We start from the raw sequence: 15,643 nt of genomic DNA on the forward strand, positions 1-15,643 counted from the left end.
TTGCAAACAAGAGAATAACATTTACCATTATACGGACATCTTTGTTTGGATTCGAGACTCCGAGAACAGTATCTTTAAAAGTGAAATGTGCGCGAATATTACTATTGTATAGCCAAGAACAAACCGAGTGCCAGACAGTTGTTGAATGTTGACATGAGAAAAAAATGTGCGCTCTTCAGGACACTCTGCTCAAAGCGGTTTCCAGGTCGTGGGGATCCCCTCCACCCCCCGCAGTGTGCAGCCAGAGTGCGCCAGTCCGCGCCCCACACACCAGCTGAAGGACCACTGCACCTTCACGGACCGGGTCAACTCCAATGCGTCCTAACGATCTTCTGAAAAGAAAATGTATTTACTGGCCTGGCCGTCCGTGCCTCTAATGAAGCCAGTGTGGATAAAAAGCCTGTAACACAATCTAATATCTCCCACCGCTGCTCACAACTGTCAGATTCAAAGGGCTGTATTGGCAAGGCCGACTGCAGAGAAACATTCACAGACTTCTCCTTGTCACGACAGCCGCCATCATGTCCACAGCAAACAGGTCTCGCTTTCCCGCCAGCAGAAACCACACAGGCGGAGGGGGCGGGGTCAGACAACCCTCTCACCCAATCGGAAACCTCTCCCACAACGCAGTGGGCGTCCCCCCCGGAGATTCCCGCGAAAAGTGGAGAGGGGGAGGAGCGAGCCGGGGAAGCGCTTCAGCCAATCGAGTGCGGCCTCTGCGAGCCCAAGCCAATCAGAAGGGGCAGGAGGCTCGGAGCCCCGGCGCGTCACCAGGGAAACGGGCAGTAACGCCCCTTCGGTTTTGCCGCGAAAGCGCGGCGTGGTGCAGCTCATTGTCCTGGACTGAGCGGTTGTGCTTCTTTCTGCTCATACGGGAGGTGACAGAAGCAGAACAAAATGTCGGGCTTCGATGATCCGGGCATCTTCTACAGCGACAGCTTCGGGGGAGACTCCCAGGGGGACGAAGGCACAGTGAAGCGGACCCAAGTGAAGAAGCGCTTTAAGGAGTTTTTGCGGCAGTTTCGAGTCGGAACCGACCGGACCGGGTTCACCTTCAAATACAGGTCGGACCCAGACTAAGGCCACTTAACGGTGTAGTAGTTAATCAAACTGAGGATCCCTGTAATTGTGTAGCGGTGTGTGAGCTTTTAAAGGGGTTGTGCTGTTGTGTGTCCAGGGATGAGCTGAAGCGGCGCTACACGCTGGGGCAGTACTGGGTGTTGTAATGATGTTGTGTGTCCTGGCTGGACTGTGGGGGTTGTGTTGTGGCTGGGGCAGTCCTGGCTGGACTGTGGGTGTTGTGATGATGGGGTTGTGCTGTTGTGTGTCCAGGGATGAGCTGAAGCGGCGCTACACGCTGGGGCAGTACTGGGTGTTGTGATGATGTTGTGTGTCCTGGCTGGACTGTGGGTGTTGTGATGATGGGGTTGTGCTGTTGTGTGTCCAGGGATGAGCTGAAGCGGCGCTACACGCTGGGGCAGTACTGGGTGGAGGTTGAGATGGAGGACTTGTCCAGTTTTGATGAGGACCTGGCTGACTGCATCTACAAACAGCCCACTGAGCACCTGCCTCTGGTGAGTCTCTAGCGCCAACTGTACAACCTCCGCAGGCACCTGACTGCAAGCTCTGTTCCCCTCTCCCGCCGCTCTCGGTGTAAGGACATGCTCCACGACCTGAGTGACACACGTGCTGCTTTGCTCTGTCCAATCACAGCTGGAAGAGGCCGCGCAGGAAGTGGCTGATGAGGTGACGAGGCCCCGCCCCGTTGAGGAGGAGGCAGTACAGGAGGTGCAGGTCATGCTGAAGTCAGACAGCAACCCGGCCAACATCCGCAGCCTGAAGGTACAGTATTAACCCCTCTCTCTCAGTGCAGTATCAGTGTACAGTAGTGTGCAGGAGGAGTGTGTGTATTAACCCCTCTCTCTCTCTCAGTGCAGTGTCAGTGTACAGTAGTGTGCAGGAGGAGTGTGTGTATTAACCCCTCTCTCTCTCAGTGCAGTGTCAGTGTACAGTAGTGTGCAGGAGGAGTGTGTGTATTAACCCCTCTCTCTCTCAGTGCAGTGTCAGTGTACAGTAGTGTGCAGGAGGAGTGTGTGTATTAACCCCTCTCTCTCAGTGCAGTGTCAGTGTACAGTAGTGTGCAGGAGGAGTGTGTGTATTAACCCCCCTCTCTCTCAGTGCAGTGTCAGTGCACAGTAGTGTGCAGGAGGAGTGTGTATTAACCGGTGTCTCTCTGCAGTCGGAGCAGGTGTGCCGGCTGGTGAAGATCCCAGGGATCGTGGTGTCGTCCTCAGCGGTGCGGGCGAAGGCGGTGCGCATGGCGCTGCAGTGCCGCGGGTGTCGCTCTGTGATGTCCAACATCGCCGTGCGCCCGGGGCTGGAGGGCTACAGCCTGCCGCGCAAGTGCAACACGTGAGTCCCCCGCGCGGCCCGGGCTCGCTCCTGCCGGCCTCTGCCTCTCCCCCCTCTCACCCCGTCCCCGTGTCCGCAGGGAGCAGCCGGGCCGGGTCAAGTGCCCGGTCGACCCGTACTTCATCGTGCCGGACAAGTGCGTGTGCGTGGACTACCAGACGCTCAAGCTGCAGGAGGCGCCCGACGCCGTGCCGCACGGGGAGATGCCCCGGCACCTGCAGCTGTACTGCGACAGGTGGGGGCCGTGCCCTGGGGGGCGGGGGGCGGGGGGCGGGGGGCGGGGGGCCGGGGGGCCGGTGGGCCGCGAGCCTGACACCTGCCTGTCCGCGCAGGTACCTCTGCGACCGCGTCGTGCCGGGGAACCGCGTGACCGTGATGGGCATCTACTCCATCCGCAAGGCCGGCAAGACCAGCAGCAAGGGGCGGGACCGCGCCGGGGTCGGCCTCCGCTCCTCCTACCTGAGGGTCGTGGGCATCCAGGTGGACACTGAGGGCGCAGGTGAGGGGACCCCAGAGACCTGCTGTGTGACCTCCAGGCCACAGTGAGGCGCTCTGCTCCTCTCTCATCTGTCCTGTCTGCTGCTGTGTGACCTCCAGGCCACAGTGAGGCGCTCTGCTCCTCTCTCACCCTGTCCTGTCTGCTGCTGTGTGACCTCCAGGCCACAGTGAGGCGCTCTGCTCCTCTCTCACCCTGTCCTGTCTGCTGCTGTGTGACCTCCAGGCCACAGTGAGGCGCTCTGCTCCTCTCTCATCTGTCCTGTCTGCTGCTGTGTGACCTCCAGGCCACAGTGGGGCGCTCTGCTCCTCTCTCATCTGTCCTGTCTGCTGCTGTGTGACCTCCAGGCCACAGTGGGGCGCTCTGCTCCTCTCTCATCTGTCCTGTCTGCTGCTGTGTGACCTCCAGGCCACAGTGGGGCGCTCTGCTCCTCTCTCATCTGTCCTGTGTCTGTGTGTGACCACCAGGCCGCAGTGCTGTGGGCACCGTCTCTCCCCAGGAGGAGGAAGAGCTCCGCGCGCTGGCGGCCTCCCCTGGTGTGTATGAGTCAGTGGCGCGCAGTATAGCGCCCTCTATCTACGGGAGTCAGGACCTGAAGAAAGCCATCGCGTGCCTGCTGTTTGGCGGGTCCCGGAAAAGGTGAAGTCTTGATGAGCTGCAGCGTGTTCGTTAAACAGAAGTGCTGTCAGTGCGGGCCGGTGTGTGAACCCCTCTCTCTCCCCAGGCTCCCGGACGGCCTGACTCGCAGGGGCGACATCAATCTCCTGATGCTGGGGGACCCTGGGACGGCCAAGTCCCAGCTGCTGAAGTTTGTGGAGCGCTGCTCTCCTATTGGGGTATGGCCTGTGTCCGCCTGTGCGCCCCGCTGCGCCCCGTCTCTGTCTCTCTCTCGGGGGTGACGCCCTGTCTCTCTCCCCCGCAGGTCTACACCTCGGGCAAGGGCAGCAGCGCGGCAGGCCTGACCGCCTCCGTCATGCGCGACCCCGTCTCGCGCAGCTTCGTCATGGAGGGCGGCGCCATGGTGCTGGCGGACGGGGGCGTGGTCTGCATCGATGAGTTCGACAAGGTCAGAGGTCATGCCCGCGTGGGTCCGGCTCTGTCTCTCCTGCAGCTGCGGCTCTGACCCTCTTGTCTCTGCTCTTGCAGATGAGGGAGGACGATCGAGTGGCCATTCATGAGGCTATGGAGCAGCAGACCATCTCCATCGCCAAGGTGACTCTCTCTTAGTGCAGTGTCCGTGTGCAGGAGGAGTGTGTGTATTAACCCCTCTCTCTTTCAGTGTCAGTGTACAGTAGTGTTCAGGAGGAGTGTGTGTATTAACCCCTCTCTCTCTCAGTGCAGTGTCAGTGTACAGTAGTGTGCAGGAGGAGTGTGTGTATTAACCCTTCTCTCTCTCAGTGCAGTGTCAGTGTACAGTAGTGTGCAGGAGGAGTGTGTGTATTAACCCCTCTCTCTTTCAGTGTCAGTGTACAGTAGTGTTCAGGAGGAGTGTGTGTATTAACCCCTCTCTCTCTCAGTGCAGTGTCAGTGTACAGTAGTGTGCAGGAGGAGTGTGTGTATTAACCCTTCTCTCTCTCAGTGCAGTGTCAGTGTACAGTAGTGTGCAGGAGGAGTGTGTGTATTAACCCCTCTCTCTTTCAGTGTCAGTGTACAGTAGTGTTCAGGAGGAGTGTGTGTATTAACCCCTCTCTCTCTCAGTGCAGTGTCAGTGTACAGTAGTGTGCAGGAGGAGTGTGTGTATTAACCCCTCTCTCTCAGTGCAGTGTCAGTGTACAGTAGTGTGCAGGAGGAGTGTGTGTATTAACCCCTCTCTCTCTCAGTGCAGTGTCAGTGTACAGTAGTGTGCAGGAGGAGTGTGTGTATTAACCCCTCTCTCTCAGTGCAGTGTCAGTGTACAGTAGTGCGCAGGAGGAGTGAGAGTATTAACCCCTCTCTCTCTCAGTGCAGTGTCAGTGTACAGTAGTGTGCAGGAGGAGTGTGTGTATTAACCCCTCTCTCTCTCAGGCTGGTATCACCACCACTCTGAACTCGCGGTGTTCAGTCTTGGCTGCTGCGAACTCAGTGTTTGGTCGCTGGGACGAGACGAAGGGGGAGGAGAATATTGACTTCATGCCCACTATCCTGTCTCGGTTCGACATGATCTTCATCATCAAGGACGAGCACAACGAGCAGAGGGACATGGTGAGATCCCCAACCGGTACCTGCATCTCTCCCAGGCCCGGGCTCGTTGGTGTTGGGAGTATGAATTGGTGCCTGTCTCTCTCTCCCAGACTCTGGCTCGTCACGTGATGAATGTGCACCTCAGTGCTCTCACGCAGACTCAGAGCGTCGAGGGGGAGATCGAGCTGAGCCGGCTGAAAAAGTTCATTGCCTTCGCCCGCACGTGAGTCAGCGTGTCCAGCCCGTGTGTGTGCGTGCGTGGAGGTGTCGACAGGAAGTGACCTGCAGCTTGGGGGGGTGGGGGGTGTCGACAGGAAGTGACCTCCGGGCTGTGTTTGTCCGTTCAGGAAGTGTGGCCCGCGGTTATCGGCAGAAGCGGCGGAGAAGCTGAAGAATCGCTACGTTCTGATGCGCAGCGGCGCTCGAGAGCACGAGAGGGAGAGCGTGAAGCGTCCCAGTATCCCCATCACCGTGAGGTACAGCACTGCTGCGCTCTCACTCCACTGGGCTGACCAGTGAGTCAGTCAGGGTCCCCACAGCAAAACCAATACAATTCCCATAAACACATCTACAGACATTTACAGTACACACATCATATAAGACATTTACACATGAACATATGGAGCATTACTGAGAGACAGGCTCACTGTTCCTCAGGCTGGGACAGGAGATCACACACTGTATTATTATTATTGAGAGACAGGCTCACTGTCTGTTCCTCAGGCTGGGACAGGAGATCACACACTGTATTATTATTATTGAGAGACAGGCTCACTGTCTGTTCCTCAGGCTGGGACAGGAGATCACACACTGTATTATTATTATTGAGAGACAGGCTCACTGTCTGTTCCTCAGGCTGGGACAGGAGATCACACACTGTATTATTATTAATGAGAGGCAGGCTCACTGTCTGTTCCTCAGGCTGGGACAGGAGATCACACACTGTATTATTATTATTGAGAGGCAGGCTCACTGTCTGTTCCTCAGGCTGGGACAGGAGATCACACACTGTATTATTATTATTGAGAGGCAGGCTCACTGTCTGTTCCTCAGGCTGGGACAGGAGATCACACACTGTATTATTATTATTGAGAGACAGGCTCACTGTCTGTTCCTCAGGCTGGGACAGGAGATCACACACTGTATTATTATTATTGAGAGACAGGCTCACTGTCTGTTCCTCAGGCTGGGACAGGAGATCACACACTGTATTATTATTATTGAGAGACAGGCTCACTGTCTGTTCCTCAGGCTGGGACAGGAGATCACACACTATATTATTATTATTGAGAGACAGGCTCACTGTCTGTTCCTCAGGCTGGGACAGGAGATCACACACTATTATTATTATTGAGAGACAGGCTCACTGTCTGTTCCTCAGGCTGGGACAGGAGATCACACACTGTATTATTATTATTGAGAGACAGGTTCAGTAGGAGTAGGAGTTTTGGTTGCTGTTTTTTAGGTGTAGTCAATACTTAATTGCCCTCTTCTGTGTGTTTTAGTAGTGGCCCAATTTGGCCCAGCAGGAGAGTGGTGCGCATTGCAGAGGCTCTGTCTCACTCTTGTCTCACTCCGCAGGCAGCTGGAGGCCGTGGTGCGCATTGCAGAGGCTCTGTCTCACTCTTGTCTCACTCCGCAGGCAGCTGGAGGCCGTGGTGCGCATTGCAGAGGCTCTGGCTAAGATGCGGCTGCAGCCCTTTGCGGGCGAGAGCGAGGTGGACGAGGCCCTGCGCCTGTTCCAGGTGTCCACACTGGACGCCGCGCTGTCGGGCAGCCTGTCAGGTGGGGCTCCGGGGGCGGTCAGTCCGGGTCGGGGGGGGGCTGTCTGGGTCGGTCCTGATCCCTGTGTTTGACAGGCTCTGGGGCTCGGGGGGGGGTCGGACCGGTTCAGTCCGGGTCAGTCCTGATCCCTGTGTTTGACAGGCTCTGGGGCTCGGGGGGGGGTCGGACCGGTTCAGTCCGGGTCAGTCCTGATCCCTGTGTTTGACAGGCTCTGGGGCTCGGGGGGGGGTCGGACCGGTTCAGTCCGGGTCAGTCCTGATCCCTGTGTTTGACAGGCTCTGGGGCTCAGGGGGGGGTCGGACCGGTTCAGTCCGGGTCGGTCCTGATCCCTGTGTGCTGGGTGTCGCAGGGGTGGAGGGCTTCACCACACAGGAGGACCAGGAGATGTTGTCCCGCATTGAGAAGCAGCTGAAGAGACGCTTTGCCATCGGATCACAGGTGTCTGAGCACAGTATCGTCCAGGACTTCATCAAGCAGGTACAGACTGCACCCCGACACTGCTCACTGGAACCCCTCTCTCAGCACACTGTAGTGTACAGGAGTATGTGTGTATTAACCCCTGTCTCTCTCAGTGCAGTGTCAGTGTGCAGTAGTGTGCAGGAGGAGTGTGTGTATTAACCCCTCTCTCTCTCAGTGCAGTGTCAGTGTACAGTCGTGTGCAGGAGGAGTGTGTGTATTAACCCCTCTCTCTCTCAGTGCAGTGTCAGTGTACAGTAGTGTGCAGGAGGAGTGTGTGTATTAACCCCCCTCTCTCTCTCAGTGCAGTGTCAGTGTACAGTAGTGTGCAGGAGGAGTGTGTGTATTAACCCCTCTCTCTCTCAGTGCAGTGTCAGTGTACAGTCGTGTGCAGGAGGAGTGCGTGTATTAACCCCTCTCTCTCTCAGTGCAGTGTCAGTGTACAGTAGTGTGCAGGAGGAGTGTGTGTATTAACCCCTCTCTCTCTCAGTGCAGTGTCAGTGTACAGTAGTGTGCAGGAGGAGTGTGTGTATTAACCCCTCTCTCTCTCAGTGCAGTGTCAGTGTGCAGTAGTGTGCAGGAGGAGTGTGTGTATTAACCCCTCTCTCTCTCAGTGCAGTGTCAGTGTACAGTAGTGTGCAGGAGGAGTGTGTGTATTAACCCCTCTCTCTCTCAGTGCAGTGTCAGTGTACAGTAGTGTGCAGGAGGAGTGCGTGTATTAACCCCTCTCTCTCTCAGTGCAGTGTCAGTGTACAGTAGTGTGCAGGAGGAGTGTGTGTATTCACCCCTCTCAGTGCAGTGTCAGTGTACAGTAGTGTGCAGGAGGAGTGTGTGTATTAACCCCTCTCTCTCTCAGTGCAGTGTCAGTGTACAGTAGTGTACAGGAGGAGTGTGTGTATTAACCCCTCTCTCTCTCAGTGCAGTGTCAGTGTACAGTAGTGTGCAGGAGGAGTGTGTGTATTAACCCCTCTCTCTCAGTGCAGTGTCAGTGTACAGTCGTGTGCAGGAGGGGTGTGTGTATTAACCCCTCTCTCTCAGTGCAGTGTCAGTGTACAGTCGTGTGCAGGAGGGGTGTGTGTATTAACTCGTCTCTCTCTCTTTCTCTCTGTGTAGAAGTACCCAGAACAAGCGATCTACAAGGTTCTGCACCTGATGATGAGGAGAGGGGAGATTCAGCATCGCCTGCAGCGCAAAGTCCTGTACAGAGTTAAATAGACTCTCGCGCACTCTCGCGCACTCTCGCGCACTCTCGCGCACTCTCGCGCACTCTCGCGCACTCTCGCGCACTCTCGCGCACTCTCGCGCACTCTCGCGCACTCTCGCGCACTCTTCTGGTTGAGGAAAGTAATAAAGATGTTATTGTGGTTCCTGTGGCTGGAGGGGCTGTGATTTTCCTGGTCTGAGCATGAGTGTATCAACACAGTACACTCGACATGCTCAGTGCCCTGAACACGGACAGTATACACAGTGTGAGCGCTTTAACAAAGAGACTTGGACACATCTGCCACAGTGCCGAGTTGGAGTCCAGCTCGGACCGAGCTGGCGGGTCTGTGAGGGGGAAGGGACTGGAGACGGGTCTTACTGTCTGTGCTGCTGCTGCTCCATCCTCCAGCTCAAAGCAGAAACCACTCCACTGACCAAGATCTTTGTAACGTTTAGTTTTATTGTTTCAGAAAATATTTTCTTAAAATGTTAAATGTATAAAAACATAAGAAATCACAACAATTGGACATAATTCTAAAATAAAAAAATCAGCTTTCACTGCCTTAGGCTACGAGTACATGCTGGGTGGTGGGTCGAAATTCACAATCATTTTTGCTGGTCCCTGAGGTATGAGTGGTTGAAACACTGATTTGGGAAGTTCTGGATTAAACAGTTTGACAGGAGTGAAGGACACGGGTTCAGGCACTATGGGGCTCTGGGTGACTCTATCCTCTCTCCAGCTCCAGTGTCCAGTCTCTGTCTGTAACCCCACTGTCCCCCTGACACAGGACACAGAGGTGCAGACATGTTACAGACTGAGTGTCTGTTCAGGAGTGATGATGATGATGAAGGGTGTCAGTGTGGGGCTCTGGGTGACTCTATCCTCTCTCCAGCTCCAGTGTCCAGTCTCTGTCTGTAACCCCACTGTCACCCTGACACAGGACACAGAGGTGCAGACGTGTTGTTACAGACTGAGTGTCTGTTCAGGAGTGATGATGATGATGAAGGGTGTCAGTGTGGGGCTCTGGGTGACTCTATCCTCTCTCCAGCTCCAGTGTCCAGTCTCTGTCTGTAACCCCACTGTCCCTCTGACACAGGACACAGAGGTGCAGACGTGTTGTTACAGACTGAGGGTCTGTTCAGCTGCTCTAGAGGATTGATAATGATGAAGGCTGTGTGGGGCTCTGGGTGACTTCTCTCTACAGCTTTAGACAAAGAGTTGTGGGTGTCTGGAGTTGTCACACTGTCACAGATGGTTCTAGTTGACCACTGGCTCCCTTGTGCCCAATGTGTCCTTTTCCCATCCTTTTTACAATGCATACATCCCTATTGCTACCGTTGTCATGGCAAAGCAGATCCCCAGGACCAATCGCAGTAAGGGGAAGGAGGAGAGATAATCCTTGAAGGGTGGGGCATGAAGCTTCTTCGTTTCTGATTGGTCACCTGCAAAGAGATGAGATATGAGATTGGTCAGTGACTTTGGAGTGACCGGTCCAGTCTGGCAGTCTGAGGGTCAGTCAGTGTGTCCGTTTCGGCCTCTGGCAGTGGACAGGACAGAGCTGTCGTACCTTGTGTGGCGATGGGTCGTGCGGCTCTGTGTCGCAGGTCCCTGGGTGTCTCGCTGCCTGTCTCGGGCTCTCCCAGCAGCACCTGCAGCTCCTGAAACACCTGGTGCACACAGACAGGAGCAGTGTGAGCAGGGCAGCGCTGTCTGCTCTCACCCCTCCTCTCTGCCTGTCTCTCTCTCCCCCCTGCCTGCCTCTTTCTGTCTCTCCCTCTGCCTGTCTCTCTCTCCCCCTGCATTTCTCTCTCTCTCTCCCCCCTGCCTCTCTCTCTCACATTTCTCCCCCGCCTGTCTGTCTCTTTCTGTCCCTCCCTCTGCCTGTCTCTCTCTCCCCCTGCCTGTCTCTCTCTGTCTCTCTCACCTGGATGTTGAGGTTGAAGGCTCTGTCGGCCTCCTCTGTCACCCTGCTCTTGTCCCCTGGGCTCAGCTCCAGGCTGTTCATTCGAGCTCGGTACAGCTGCTTGAATTTTGTGGCGTTGGTCACCCCTGGAAACGCGAAGAAGGCCAGCCCCTCCCCTCCTGGCCCGAGCCCCAGGGCCTTCTGGGCAATCCTGCCCAGCACCTGCCCTCCGGACAGGTCGCCAAGGTAACGGGTGTAGGCATGGGCAACCAGGAGCTCAGGGTGATGTTGGCCCACCTAAGAGAGAGAGGGGGGTTAATACACACACTCCTCCTGCACACTACTGTACACTGACACTGCACTGAGAGAGAGAGGGGTTAATACACACACTCCTCCTGCACACTACTGTACACTGACACTGCACTGAGAGAGAGAGGGGTTAATACACACACTCCTCCTGCACACTACTGTACACTGACACTGCACTGAGAGAGAGAGGGGTTAATACACACACTCCTCCTGCACACTACTGTACACTGACACTGCACCGAGAGAGAGAGGGGTTAATACACACACTCCTCCTGCACACTACTGTACACTGACACTGCACTGAGAGAGAGAGGGGTTAATACACACACTCCTCCTGCACACTACTGTACACTGACACTGCACTGAGAGAGAGGGGGGTTAATACACACACTCCTCCTGCACACTACTGTACACTGACACTGCACTGAGAGAGAGGGGGGTTAATACACACACTCCTCCTGCACACTACTGTACACTGACACTGCACTGAGAGAGAGGGGTTAATACTCACACTCCTCCTGCACACTACTGTACACTGACACTGCACTGAGAGAGAGAGAGGGGTTAATACACACACTCCTCCTGCACACTACTGTACACTGACACTGCACTGAGAGAGAGGGGTTAATACACACACTCCTCCTGCACACTACTGTACACTGACACTGCACTGAGAGAGAGAGAGGGGTTAATACACACACTCCTCCTGCACACTACTGTACACTGACACTGCACTGAGAGAGAGAGAGGGGTTAATACACACACTCCTCCTGCACACTACTGTACACTGACACTGCACTGAGAGAGAGAGGGGTTAATACACACACTCCTCCTGCACACTACTGTACACTGACACTGCACTGAGAGAGAGAGGGGTTAATACACACACTCCTCCTGCACACTACTGTACACTGACACTGCACCGAGAGAGAGAGGGGTTAATACACACACTCCTCCTGCACACTACTGTACACTGATACTGCACCGAGAGAGAGAGGGGTTAATACACACACTCCTCCTGCACACTACTGTACACTGACACTGCACCGAGAGAGAGAGGGGTTAATACACACACTCCTCCTGCACACTACTGTACACTGACACTGCACTGAGAGAGAGAGGGGTTAATACACACACTCCTCCTGCACACTACTGTACACTGACACTGCACTGAGAGAGAGGGGGGTTAATACACACACTCCTCCTGCACACTACTGTACACTGACACTGCACTGAGAGAGAGAGGGGTTAATACACACACTCCTCCTGCACACTACTGTACACTGACACTGCACTGAGAGAGAGAGGGGTTAATACACACACTCCTCCTGCACACTACTGTACACTGACACTGCACTGAGAGAGGAGTTAATACACACCTCATGCAGCCTCTCGGCGTAGCTCTGTGTCGCGGGGGGTGTGGTGAGCTGGTCTCTCCAGTTCTGTCCATGGAAGTAGCGCAGGTCGGCCTCCAGGGCGGCGACGCGGCTCAGCTCAGTGGGGAAGTGTATGGGGGCGACACAGGGGTGGGAGGCATTCCTGTCCAGCTCTTCCTCCAGGGCCAAGTACACAGCATAGAGAGAGGACAGCAGCAGCTGCAGATAGAGAGGAGCAAGTGAGAGGAGCTACTGGGTGACTGAGGAGGTATTGAGGAGTGATTGAGGAGGTATTGAGGAGTGATGAGTGATTGAGGAGGTATTGAGGAGTGATGAGTGCTTGAGGAGGTATTGAGGAGTGATTGAGGAGGTATTGAGGAGTGATGAGTGATTGAGGAGGTATTGAGGAGTGATGAGTGATTGAGGAGTGATTGATGAGTGATTGAGGAGGTATTGAGGAGTGATGAGTGATTGAGGAGGTATTGAGGAGTGATTGAGGAGGTATTGAGGAGTGATGAGTGATTGAGGAGGTATTGAGGAGTGATTGAGGAGGTATTGATGAGTGATGAGTGATTGAGGAGGTATTGAGGAGTGATGAGTGATTGAGGAGGTATTGAGGAGTGATTGAGGAGTGATTGAGGAGTGATTGAGGAGTGATTGCAGGTGCTTGCCTTGTACTCCGGCAGGGTGACTTTGCCCCTCTGGAAGTTAGCCATCAGGGTGGTTCTCTCTGCCATCTCATGAGAAACACGAGTCGCAGCTTTAATGAGCTCTGACAGGTCACACTGTGAACTGAGAGAGAGAGGGGTTAATACACTGGGCTGAGAGAGAGAGAGAGGGGTTAATACACTGGACTGAGAGAGAGAGAGGGGTTAAAGCACTGTACTGAGAGAGAGAGAGTGAGGGGTTAACACACTGGACTGAGAGAGAGTGGTTAATGCACTGTACTGAGAGAGACAGAGTGAGGGGTTAATACACTGGACTAAGAGGGTGAGGGGTTAATATACTGTACTGGGAGAGAGGGGTTAATACACTGGACTAAGAGGGTGAGGGGTTAATACACTGTACTGAGAGAGAGGGGTTAATACACTGTACTGAGAGAGAGGGTTAATACACTGAGAACCGAGAGAGGAAGTGAAGAGTGAAGGGATGCTACCTGTCTGTGGTCTCTGCACTCCTGCTGTCAGTGTTGTGAGTCTGCATGGCTGCACCTGAGGACAGAGCAGAATGGGGGGTTAGCGAACAGACTGTCCCTCCAGGGCAGCGGGTGTCTCACCAGGGGCTGTTAGAGGTCACATGGTCTCATCGAGCACTGCAGCACTTCCACAGCACTGTGCCCTGGGCACAGAGGGCCTGGAGAGCGCAGAGCAGACAGAGGACACAGAGCACACACTGAGCACACAGCAGGCACACAAAGCACAGAGGGCACAGTGGGTCTGTCTCCAGCTCTGTGCCAACCTGCGCCTACAGTAGATAGCAGACATGTTGGTCTACAGAGACTGGCCCGTGTGCTGTTGGACAGATTTTCTGTCAGCTCGTTAGGTGAGTCACAAGCAGATTTTGCATTACAGGAAAAGCATGTATACTTCAGCATTACTGTAAGGGTAGTATAGCGACTGTAGAGCTAGTATACTGACAGCGCAGTTAGTATAGCAAGAGTAGAGATAGTATACTATCAGTACAGTTAGTATGCTGTCAGAAGACTGTCAGTACAGTTAATATACTGTGAAGATCTGAACTTACTGCGTTCTCTCTGTGCGTGTGGAAGCAGTCTTCTCTGTGCGTGTGGAAGCAGTCTTCTCTCTCTGTGCGTGTGGAAGCAGTCTTCTCTCTCGTGCGTGTGGAAGCAGTCTTCTCTCTCTCTGCGTGTGGAAGCAGTCTTCTCTCTCTGTGCGTGTGGAAGCAGTCTTCTCTCTCTGTGCGTGTGGAAGCAGTCTTCTCTCTCTGTGCGTGTGGAAGCAGTCTTCTCTCTCTCTGCGTGTGGAAGCAGTCTTCTCTCTCTGTGCGTGTGGAAGCAGTCTTCTCTCTGTGCGTGTGGAAGCAGTCTTCTCTCTCTGCGTGTGGAAGCAGTCTTCTCTCTGTGCGTGTGGAAGCAGTCTTCTCTCTCACTCTGTCCCGATTCTGATTTCCCCTGGCTGCCTCTCTGTCTTTATAGCCCAGCAGGCTGAGTCACGTGTGAGGAAAGTCCAGTGAGTTCCTCAGAACACAGGAGGGAAATGAGAGAGTTCAGCAGGAGCACAGACCCGCCCCCTCTCACAGGGACACACACACTGTACACACACTCACACTGCCTCAGACACAGGCAGGGAGTCTGGGTAAGAGTAAAGACACACTCTCAATCACACACACACACTCACACTGCCTCAGACACAGGCAGGGAGTCTGGGTAAGAGTAAAGACACACACTCTCAATCACACACACACCCTGCCTCAGACACAGGCAGCAGTGAGAGTATCAGGAGGAAGTGGGAGGCACAGGGCTGCTGAGTCAAGCTTCCAGCCTGCTGCAGACATTGCAGAGTCATGTTTGGGCTCCCCAGCCCCTCCCTGTCAGTCAGGCGCTCAGCCTGGAGCGGGACTGTGCTGATTCAGGACTCTGCCAGGAGAACTGCCGAGTCACGGAAAGTCCCTGCTAGTTACTGGGTAACCACTGCAAACACTCCAGGCTGGACTGGACTTTAGCTCCAGCAGGTCGCTGGCACAGGGCTGGGAAGGGAGACTGGTATTTTCAAGCGTGGCAAATAGAAGGGTGAGGTTTAAGGTCAAATTCGACTGAAAAATCTTTAACAAGCTGAGATTCAGTCAGTTATTCTGTGTGAGTGTGTGGCTCTGGGTGACTCTATCCTCTCTCCAGCTCCAGTGTCCAGTCTCTGTCTGTAACCCCACTGTCCCCCTGACACAGGACACAGAGGTGCAGACGTGTTGTTACAGACTGAGTGTCTGTTCAGGAGTGATGATGATGATGAAGGGTGTCAGTGAGGGGCTCTGGGTGACTCTATCCTCTCTCCAGCTCCAGTGTCCAGTCTCTGTCTGTAACCCCACTGTCACCCTGACACAGGACACAGAGGTGCAGACGTGTTGTTACAGACTGAGTGTCTGTTCAGGAGTGATGATGATGATGAAGGGTGTCAGTGTGGGGCTCTGGGTGACTCTATCCTCTCTCCAGCTCCAGTGTCCAGTCTGTCTGTAACCCCACTGTCCCCCTGACACAGGACACAGAGGTGCAGACGTGTTGTTACAGACTGAGTGTCTGTTCAGCTGCTCTACAGGAGTGATGATGATGATGGCAGACTGGGGCAGAGAGCTTGAGGAAGAACACAAAGAAGAGTCACAGGATGGACTCCTGGTCTGCGAGTTTGTCATGCACAGACAGGATACAGGAGCTTAGTCTCTTCAGGGATCAGAGGGAGATCCGATCGGAAGGGGTCTGGAGAGGGGGAACACAGGGGACTGTTCACACAGACAGCATTCCCGACCGGGCACTGAACTGCAGGTGGAGAGCAGGAAGCACTTCTTTACACAAAGAATTGTGGGTGTCTGCA

General features: G+C 54.6%; 2 protein-coding genes and 1 long non-coding RNA gene across 4 annotated transcripts in view; 1 reads left to right on the forward strand and 2 right to left on the reverse strand.

The window, feature by feature from the left end:
- Positions 1-2,009, reverse strand: part of LOC148648484 (uncharacterized) — a 91,063-nt gene extending 89,054 nt beyond the window's left edge. The window contains exon 1 of the long non-coding RNA XR_015926536.1: positions 1,856-2,009. This is a non-coding gene — a long non-coding RNA (uncharacterized LOC148648484). The remainder of the gene's footprint in view (positions 1-1,855) is intronic.
- mcm5 (minichromosome maintenance complex component 5) lies at positions 798-8,676 on the forward strand. The gene is made up of 16 exons (XM_088606961.1): positions 798-1,064; positions 1,448-1,574; positions 1,714-1,842; positions 2,240-2,412; positions 2,492-2,647; positions 2,745-2,911; positions 3,376-3,547; positions 3,633-3,744; positions 3,831-3,974; positions 4,055-4,120; positions 4,913-5,089; positions 5,179-5,291; positions 5,416-5,544; positions 6,711-6,853; positions 7,203-7,330; positions 8,423-8,676. Exons 1-16 carry the CDS (start codon positions 898-900, stop codon positions 8,522-8,524), a joined length of 2,205 nt encoding a protein of 734 aa, XP_088463087.1. The 5' UTR covers positions 798-897; the 3' UTR covers positions 8,525-8,676.
- A 276-nt stretch (positions 8,677-8,952) lies between these two features.
- hmox1a (heme oxygenase 1a) lies at positions 8,953-14,221 on the reverse strand. Of its 2 annotated transcripts, XM_088607119.1 has the most exons (9): positions 14,097-14,218; positions 13,965-14,038; positions 13,845-13,857; positions 13,258-13,312; positions 12,773-12,893; positions 12,105-12,320; positions 10,438-10,713; positions 10,081-10,180; positions 8,953-9,955 (listed from the first exon to the last, which is right to left on the reverse strand). In XM_088607119.1, the coding sequence occupies exons 4-9, from the start codon at positions 13,302-13,304 to the stop codon at positions 9,822-9,824; spliced, it is 894 nt and encodes a 297-aa protein (XP_088463245.1). In that variant the 5' UTR covers positions 13,305-13,312; positions 13,845-13,857; positions 13,965-14,038; positions 14,097-14,218; the 3' UTR covers positions 8,953-9,821. The 2 variants fall into 2 exon arrangements, with proteins under 2 accessions (XP_088463245.1, XP_088463244.1); XM_088607118.1 differs by lacking the exon at positions 13,965-14,038 and having other exon boundaries at positions 14,077-14,221.
- Between the last annotated feature and the right edge of the window lie 1,422 nt (positions 14,222-15,643).

Source organism: Lepisosteus platostomus, chromosome 14 (genome assembly GCF_059453375.1).
Source record: "Lepisosteus platostomus isolate fLepPlt1 chromosome 14, fLepPlt1.hap1, whole genome shotgun sequence".
NCBI lineage: Eukaryota > Metazoa > Chordata > Actinopteri > Semionotiformes > Lepisosteidae > Lepisosteus > Lepisosteus platostomus.

Coding starts and splice junctions, on each gene's coding strand:
- mcm5 (XM_088606961.1), top strand. CDS start 898: ATGTCGGGCTTCGATGATCCGGGCATCTTCTACAGCGACAGCTTCGGG. Junction 2,413..2,491: donor CTGCCGCGCAAGTGCAACAC/GTGAGTCCCCCG, acceptor CCGTGTCCGCAG/GGAGCAGCCGGGCCGGGTCA. Junction 7,331..8,422: donor TCCAGGACTTCATCAAGCAG/GTACAGACTGCA, acceptor CTCTCTGTGTAG/AAGTACCCAGAACAAGCGAT.
- hmox1a (XM_088607118.1), bottom strand. CDS start 13,304: ATGCAGACTCACAACACTGACAGCAGGAGTGCAGAGACCACAGACAG. Junction 10,181..10,437: donor CCTTCAACCTCAACATCCAG/GTGAGAGAGACA, acceptor TGTGTGCACCAG/GTGTTTCAGGAGCTGCAGGT. Junction 9,956..10,080: donor ACGACCCATCGCCACACAAG/GTACGACAGCTC, acceptor ATCTCTTTGCAG/GTGACCAATCAGAAACGAAG.